At 55.8% G+C, this 8,429-nt stretch overlaps 1 protein-coding gene across 1 annotated transcript in view; it reads left to right on the top strand.

Moving 5' to 3' along the window:
* Positions 1-1,904: 1,904 nt before the first annotated feature.
* Positions 1,905-8,429, top strand: part of RPS6KA1 (ribosomal protein S6 kinase, 90kDa, polypeptide 1) — a gene marked incomplete at both ends in the record, with an annotated part of 10,663 nt that continues 4,138 nt past the window's right edge. Inside the window, 11 exon segments of the mRNA XM_010082065.1 lie at positions 1,905-2,021; positions 3,174-3,255; positions 3,520-3,600; positions 4,359-4,438; positions 5,004-5,110; positions 5,787-5,824; positions 5,948-6,090; positions 6,638-6,708; positions 6,958-7,046; positions 7,265-7,329; positions 8,254-8,356. Of these exon segments, the coding sequence (XP_010080367.1) occupies positions 1,905-2,021; positions 3,174-3,255; positions 3,520-3,600; positions 4,359-4,438; positions 5,004-5,110; positions 5,787-5,824; positions 5,948-6,090; positions 6,638-6,708; positions 6,958-7,046; positions 7,265-7,329; positions 8,254-8,356 (976 nt within the window).

Genomic DNA, 8,429 nt, shown 5'->3' with positions numbered 1-8,429 from the left:
CCACCCCCAGGTCCCTCCCTGCCGAGGGGTCTCTCTGGGAGCTGAAGAGCGTGGCAGGACTAGAGGAGGAGCCCTCGTGGCCAGGAGCGGGACGCTGTTCCTGGCCAAGAGCTCTGCCGTGGGCTGAGCCTCCAGATGAAACCAGCAGCGTAAGGTGGCTGATTTCAGCTGGGAGATCTCATGGAACATGAAAACTTGTTGTTACAGGGATAGAATCACAGAATCCCAGGATGGTTTGTGTGGGAAGGGACCTTAAAGCCCCCCCAGGGTCCCCCCCTGCCATGGGCAGGGACACCTCCCACTAGCCCAGGTTGCCCAAAGCCTCATCCAGCCTGGATTATAAGATCTTTATTGTCCGTGATCCCCGGGACCAGCAAAAGGCAGGATGATGCGGGGGATGCTCCCGTCCCCCGCCCTCGCCCCGCGCTGGGGCTGTACCTGCTGCCCCGCTGCGAGCGCGGGCTCCTCCGTGGGGTCTGAATGACGCGGGATCTCGAGAAAGCAAAGCAACGTGGAAACAAAGCCACTTCCCAACGCAGAGCAAAGCCCAGCGTGAGAGCGGGCAGGGAAGGGTGCTGGGTGCAGGTAGGCGACCACATCCGCGGGCGCTTGGCGAGGCCACGCTCCCCGAGAGGTGCTGGGAGGGTGGGGAGTGGGCTGGGGCAGAGCCTCAGACTTGGTTCCTGTTGTTTTTTCAAAAGCTGCTTTGATTAGCTGGGTTCCAGACCAAGTATCTGAATAGTTTTAGAAAACAAAGTATAACTTTTTTTTTTTTTTTTTTTTTTTAACCCAGCTCTGCAAGGGGAAAAAAAAAAAATAAGTCATGTTTTCTGGCAGCCCTGCCCCAGGGTCAGGGAGTGGCCGAGTTTATTGACCTTCGGAACATAATTGCCGACTTTCAGGTCCAAATAGCAGCCAGATCTCATCTAACCCTGGGTAACGTGAGCAGCCTGGACTTGCCCTTAGGAGACGTTCAGCTACGGGGGTTTCTGGCCCCAGTTCGGATTCGTGTCTGGGAACTGGGATGGTGGGTCCAGGCTGCCCACGGTCAGCGGGGAGAGGGGCTGGGACGGGGCGAGTTCGGAGCCTTGGGATGAGCAGGAGCAGGAGAGGGGAAGGCACAGCTGCAAGACCAGGGCTATAAACAGTCTTTTATGTTCGGGGTGCAAACACAAAGCAGCAGAAGGTGTTTCTGCCGAGCCAAACTCTGGGCTTTATGCGCCAGAGGTGTGGATGGGGTTTGGTCGGTGAGGAGGTGTTTCAGCATCCTCTCGGGTCCGTGGCTGTTCCAGCTTCATCGGTGAAGTTATTCTAGATACTGCTGATTAAATCTCTTTTTCTGCTTTTTTTTTTTTTTAAATAAAAGAATGTGTTTTAAACAAAGCATGTGCCAGGGACCTTGGCTTCCCCTCAATCTTCTTGAAGGCTGGAGTCTGTTAAAGCATCATCTGTACGTGCTGAAGATGCTCTGAGACTTATGTTGCGGAGTTGCTCAGATTGCCGAGCAGATGGGCTCCAACATGTCTGATTTTTGCCAGCCCTGGCCGTGTTTTGACAACAGTGCCGTATTTTTTTTGTGTTGTGGGATTTTTTTTAGTGGCATAAACACTCCTGGTTTCGCCACCAGTGCCTTTAAAAGGAAGGTGCTTTTCAAGCCCTCTCCTGAAAGGCAGTTCAAAGAGCCGCAACACCTGCGGTGTGAGCGCCGGATGGTTCGCACGGCTCCTGGTGCCAGCCCACCGGTGGCCGACGTCCCCCAGCTATTGGAGCCAGGAGATGCCTGGGACAAGCACCAGCTTTTCTGCTTCTCTCTGATGTGGTTCCTTGCAGCTACAATCCTTGTTCCTCGATGTGATGAGGCTTGCTCTCCCTTGTTCAGGTGTATCTTCCCCCCTCTTTTCCAGTGCGAAGGTGTTGTGAAGGAAATCAACATCACGCACCACGTGAAGGAAGGCTCCGAGAAAGCCGACCCCTCGCAGTTTGAGCTCCTGAAGGTGCTGGGACAGGGCTCGTTCGGCAAGGTGGGTTCCCTTCCTCCTCCGTGTCGCGCCAGATGAGTGGTTTGGATGACAAAAGGGACTGTCCCCAACAAAACCACTTCCCTGGTTCCCACCAGATCGTGAGGATCTGCCTGCTGAGCCCACTGAGCAATGGGGGCTTCTGACTTGACAGGCAGCTGTGATGCCCTCAGGATAAGGGCCAGCCCGTGATGTCCAGAGCTCCCCTCTATTTTTTCCGATGATCAGGAGAAAGGAGTAGCGTCCTGCCTGCGAATGCCAGTGTCACGGGGGGCAGACACCTCCCGCAGCTCCAGCTGGCTGCGAGCTGTCCGTGGGATTGAGGATTTGGGGGGACTCGAGCACGTTCCTCTCTTCTGAGCAGCGATGCTGCGTGCAGCTGGGTCTGGCCCCTGTTCACGGTCCAGTTTCCCTTCTGCGAAGGGGGAAGGAAGTAGCCTGTAACTCTGATCTGGGTCAGTGTGTAAATAACCCGGGTCTCTCACAGACCATCTGCTCACACGTTAAATCAACTCCCCGGCCATCAGTCACCAGTGGCGGCTCGTGCAGGGCTGGGTGCTGCCGCCGGGGCAGAGGCAGCGGTGGCTTTATGCAAAGGAAAGGTCATGTCTCTTGGAAGCTGCCTAAAATCAACCATAATACCTAAAAACAGCCTGGACATACCTGAGAGGCTGCCAGAAAGATGGAGCTAGGCTCATGAGTGAGGTCCAGCTGGATATAATGAAAAAATAATGAAATACAAGGATATTTAAGCACTGGAACAGGTTGCCCAGAGGTTGGGGAATCTCAGTCCTTGCACGTTTTCAAAACTTCATTGCACCAAGTGCTAAAAAAAAGCGATGTGATTCAGTGCTGACCCTGATCTGAACAGGAGCTTGCACCAGAAAGGTCCCTTCCAACGGAATGATTCTGTGATTCCAAGTACGTGGAATTGATGATTCCGAGGGATGGAGGTCAAATCCCAGAGGGGGTGAGAGGAGCCTACACACAGCCCTTTCCTGAAAGCCTCCTGGGGTTTCACGCGGAGAGCTTGAGGAACAATTTCCCAGCCCTGTGGCCAGCTGCTTGGCAGGGTTACGGGAGATTCAGGAGGCACCCAGCAGCTCCTCCGGCCGACATTCAGTGCTTGGCTAACGTGGCATTCTTCTGCCTCAGGTCTTCCTGGTGAGAAAAATAACACCGCCAGACAGCAACCACCTCTATGCCATGAAGGTGCTGAAGAAGGCGACGCTGAAAGGTAGGAGACCCCTCCTGCGACGCTCCTGTCCTCCACGTCTGAGAGCCCTGGGGAGGTGTCACAGCAGCCACGGCTGGCCGCAGGGTGGTAGAGAAGCATCTTCACCTCCGCCAAACAGCCTCGTTTTCCCTCCGTCTATAAAAGACCCTTGTTGCAGTGCTGGGGGTGGAAGAGGTCTGGCTGGTGCCATGGGGCCGGGGACAAGGCTGGCACCGGGTACGGCGTGCGGTCTGCAGGGTCTGAGCTGCTCCTCTCTCTCTCCAGTGCGTGATCGAGTAAGGACGAAGATCGAACGGGACATCCTGGCTGATGTAAACCATCCCTTTGTGGTGAAGCTCCACTACGGTGAGTGCGGAGCCAGTTGGGACACTGGGAGAGGGGCTGCAGGCTGGGACAGGCGCTGGCTCGCTTTGAAGCACAGTAAAGATGCTGCTGTGAGCAGGGAGAGGAGCACGAGGCTGCTGGGAGGATGCTGAGGGACTCTTGTGGTCCTGAACAGGCTTCTGGAGATAGCTGACATGGGGAAGAGGTCTGGAGCAGTCTGTGTCCCTCCATGGCTGGGCTGACTGGGAGCCTTCCCAGTCCCCTGAGCACAAATCCTTTCGGGAAGGGTCTTTGGTCCCACGGCCGCTCTAGCTGTTGATGGGAACTGAGCATAGACCAGGAGAAGGGGTTTAAACAGCAAATCCTTGGGATTAAAGCATTAAATTAGGAGAAACTGAGAAAGTGAAGTTAACTAGTCAAACCAGAGTTTGGCAGGATTAGTGCTTTGAGGAAGGAGAGGAGAGCTTCTTACCCTGGGAAGCAACCGGTGGCTCCTGGGGCAAACAGCCCCTTAGTGCAGCATCGCTGGCTGGAAGGGAACCAGCCCCCCCGAAATGGGGATTTTCTGCAGTGCCAGAGCGCTGCTGGTGAGCTCCCATTTCAGCATCCCGGCCAGGCTGCCTCATTTACCCCAAATAATCACCCCTACCTGTGTCTAACGTGGTAACCGCGCAGGGAATCCGCACAGCTGAGTCCGCTGGGATCGAAGGGATTAATGTAACACCGCAGAGCTTTTCCCCACCGGAGGGGTCTGATTCCTGCTCCGGCTTGTGTTTCAGCATTCCAGACGGAGGGGAAGCTGTACCTCATCTTGGATTTCCTCCGAGGAGGTGACCTTTTCACTCGGCTTTCCAAAGAGGTGGGTACGCTCCGGTATCTCGACTCTCGGTTCGATCGCCTGGAGAAGCGATTGAGCCTTGCAAAGGGAGAGGGGTGGAAAAACCTCCAACCTGCTGCTAGCCCAGAGCTGGCAACACGAGGGGGTGTCTCAGGAACCCCATCCTCCGGCAGAAAAGCAGCGGGATGGGAGGCAGGTCTCACCTCCTGCTGAGCATCGCGTTAAGAAGGAAAACGGGGGAGAACCGTGTTCTGCTGCGGCGTTGGCTGGTCGTGTCGCCTCGCTGGGACAGGGCAAGGGCAGGGAGGGGTACGAGAAGTTGTGCCAGGTGGAGGCAACTGGGAACAAAACCTGGCGAACGTAAAGGAAATGTTTTCTTATCTGCTGCTTAGCAACCCTGTTTGTTTTTTTGGTGTCGCTGCTTAATTGATACTTTAGGATGGCGAGCAAAGCCTGGGAAAAGGAGATAGGAAAGGGCAGGAGGGGGCAACACGGATGTGAAAGGTCTCACACGGGTGCAGCGGAGGTGGTCCCGCTGCCAGCATCGTAACCCCAGCGCCCGTCTGCTCCCTCTCCCTTCCCACAGGTCATGTTCACCGAGGAGGACGTGAAGTTCTACCTAGCAGAGCTGGCGCTGGGGCTCGACCATTTGCACAGCCTGGGGATCATATACAGAGACCTCAAACCAGAGAAGTGAGTGCGGTGCACCGGGGCAGGGAACCCAGTTCTTCGGTTCTGTCCCAAGTCAGCAAACGGCACCGCCTTCCTCCACAAAGGCTGAAATGAATCGTAGAATCATGGAATCCCAGAGGGGTTTGGGTGGGAAGGGACCTTGAAGACCATCGAGTCCCACGCCCTGCCATGGGCAGGGACACCTCCCACTAGCCCAGGTTGCCCAAAGCCTCATCCAGCCTGGGTTGCCCCAAGGCCAGCCCGATGGAAGGCGGTGGTGCCCATCGCCAGGGCTCTCGCTCCCCGGTTGTGCAGCTCCGGCCGGGAACGCAGTGTGTGTGCAGCCCAGGGCTGAGCAGCGATCCCCGGCAGGCTCCGGGCTCCGGCTGTAGGCGATGGAGAGCCTGTGGTGGGGAAAGGCACCAGGGTGTTCTTACCTGGGGGTGTGGGGGTCAGAGGTGGTGTCACCTGCGTGGGTCATTCCTTTGTTGTGAAGTTGAGGGCGTAGAGGGAAGGGAGCTGCTCTTTGTCCCACTCGTGTCGTGGTGATGGAGCTTAAAGCACTGGGATGAGGGACCCATAACCTTCTCCTCTGGATTTTGGGAGCAGCTCAGAGCAGCCGCTGCTGTGTGGGCTCGTTCTCACCAGCCCTTATTGCAGACAGTAATAATTTTTTTTTTTTTAATCCATGCTGTAGCATCCTGTTGGATGAAGAAGGGCACATCAAACTCACAGGTGAGGGACTCCACTAAAGCCTTGTGCTCCAGCGAGGTTGGTTCTTGCTTCTCTGATTCCTCTCTGCTCCGTGCGATTGCTGGGAGCACGCGGGTGCACGCTGACGGGTTTTGTCTGATGCAGATTTTGGCTTGAGCAAGGAGGCCATAGACCACGAGAAGAAAGCCTACTCCTTCTGCGGGACCGTGGAGTACATGGCGCCAGAGGTGGTGAATCGCCAGGGCCACTCCCACAGCGCTGACTGGTGGTCCTACGGGGTGTTAATGGTACGTACTGGGCTCACCCGCTGCCCCAGCTCTGGCACACCTGCAGAGGGACCTGATTCTGCGCCTCTCGCGGATGTGCTGCCCTGGGGATGTTCTCCGAGCTCCCCAAAAGGGCTCAGTACCGGGCTGTCCCGAGTGTTGCTGGGGGAGGCAGAGCTCCGGGGGCTGCTGTCCCAGGGAGCAATGGGGTGTGCGGGGTGCACAGCGTGGGGTGCGTGGGGGGTCCGTGTCGCCCCAGCGCTGGGTGCTGGTGTCTGTGCAGATCTGGTGCCACCATCTGGCGGTTGCTGAATCCAAGGGCTCCCACAGGAGCTTGAACACGTTCCTGCTGCAAACCTTGGGAGCCAAGCTCCTTCTGGAGAAAATCTGATGTCTGAGAAAATCTGGTGTCTGCGCTCTTTTTCTTTTTTTTTTTTTGAGCAAGGCTTTTGATCCCTTGCAAGCCCTTCGCTGGTGTTGGCGAGCTCCCAGCCGGAGGTGCAGCGGGGTCTGTGCATCCCTCAGGCTTGCTCACCCGTGACCACCCTTTCTTCTCCTTCCTTCCCAGTTTGAAATGCTCACCGGCTCGCTGCCCTTCCAGGGGAAGGATCGGAAGGAGACCATGACCCTCATCCTCAAGTAAGAGCAGTTTGTCTTTCGTGGATGTGTAGGAGGCGAGGTTCTGCTCTTGCTCTGAGCGTGGTGCAATCTGGGGGTTCTCGCAATGGCACGGCATTATTGGGCAAGCGGGTTCGTATCAGCAGTCGGTTTGAAGGGTGCAGGGTAAATGCCAGAGAGATGATTGTACTTTTGGGGGCGGAGGTGCTGCAGCTGGCTTGCGGGTTGACTTCTCCAGACCTGCAGCTGATTGCACAACTTCCTCCCCAGAGCAAAGCTGGGCATGCCGCAGTTCCTGAGCGCCGAAGCACAGAGCCTCCTGCGAGCTCTTTTCAAAAGGAATCCAGCCAACAGATTAGGTAAGGCATTTTTCTGGTTTCTGAATACACCTGATGCTGGGTCGGGGCCTCTGGCATCCTCGTGGGTCAGCAGCGTGTTCGCACTTGCGCTGGGTTGATGGGCTCGTGGCAGGACCGCCAGGCTCCCTGTAATTCCTGGCTGTGCCGCACACACCGCAGCCGTCGCTTTGTCGGGGCTCCCGATTTAATGCAGCATATTCCATGGGTGCATCTTTCAGGTTCTGGACCAGATGGGGCGGAAGAGATCAAGCGCCATCCTTTCTACTCTACCATCGACTGGAATGTGAGTATTTGAAATACCGGAGCAACCTTTCACACCACTCAGCACCCGTAACGCGGTTCTGTTCCTGCACGGTCGGGATGCTCGACCAGCTAGGGGAGAGCTCCCAGCCCAGGTTCCCATCTCTTCCAGTAATCCTTCCCAAAACTAAATTCCATGTGAATAGCTGTTTCATACCTGAGTTGCCCAAGATCTCACCTTGCTTGGAATTTACTCATCTCTCAGCAGTAGGGCGCGGGTTTTAATTGGGGTTTGGCACAACACCGACTGTCTCGCACAAAGCGGGAAGGACTCAGGGAAACATTTCTGGCAAGGAGATGCCCTGTTTTGTGCAGAGAAGCAGGGTGATAACCGAACCAGCATTTCCCAGTTGCTTCTGGCCAGCTCCCTACTGTACCACATCCTTTTGTTTCTTCCCTTTCTTCCCTGGTCTTTTGAAGATCAGCCTTCCCGTGCTTTCGAGGCACCCAGCAAGCTGCGAGGCTGAACCTCCAGCAGTGCTAGGAAAGCTTCTTCCAGATTTTTGCTTCAAAAAGCCATTTAAAAAGGCCACTTGTGGGAGTGCTGGGATACGAGTGTCCTCCTGGGGCATCTCCTCGGGCTGTCCCTGGAGAGATCTGGGTCAGAGGAGGTGGCAGAGCCTGGCAAGAGAAATATCTTCTGGATCCTGCTTGTGCCTATAGAAGACTTTTTCTTCTTGATTGAATATATGGTGGAACTTCTCCACCAACTGACTCAAAGCACCCGACCGGCCAAGAAATCCTCCCTCGGGCTGCTGAGCTGTAGCCAAACACGAAGCCGCGGAGCTGCTCCTAGTTTCATAAAATCTCTTCTTGGCCACTCATTCCTAGCAAGCCTTTGCACTCTTCGGAGCGCGGACGAGGCGCTGACCGGTGGGAGCACGCCCGAGCTGTCGTTGTTTTGCAGAAGCTGTACCGCAGGGAGATCAAACCGCCCTTCAAGCCCGCCGTGGGCCAGCCAGACGACACCTTTTATTTTGATGCAGAGTTTACGTCGCGTACGCCGAAAGGTTTGTATGAATTCCAGCAAAGCCAAAGTTTCCCGCGTGAAATGACACCGTACGGCTTCATACCGGTTTGCCA

This window comes from Pterocles gutturalis, unplaced genomic scaffold (genome assembly GCF_000699245.1).
Source record: "Pterocles gutturalis isolate BGI_N339 unplaced genomic scaffold, ASM69924v1 scaffold11909, whole genome shotgun sequence".
In the NCBI taxonomy this organism is placed as follows: Eukaryota; Metazoa; Chordata; class Aves; order Pterocliformes; family Pteroclidae; genus Pterocles; species Pterocles gutturalis.
This window is presented reverse-complemented; position numbering and strand designations above follow the sequence as displayed.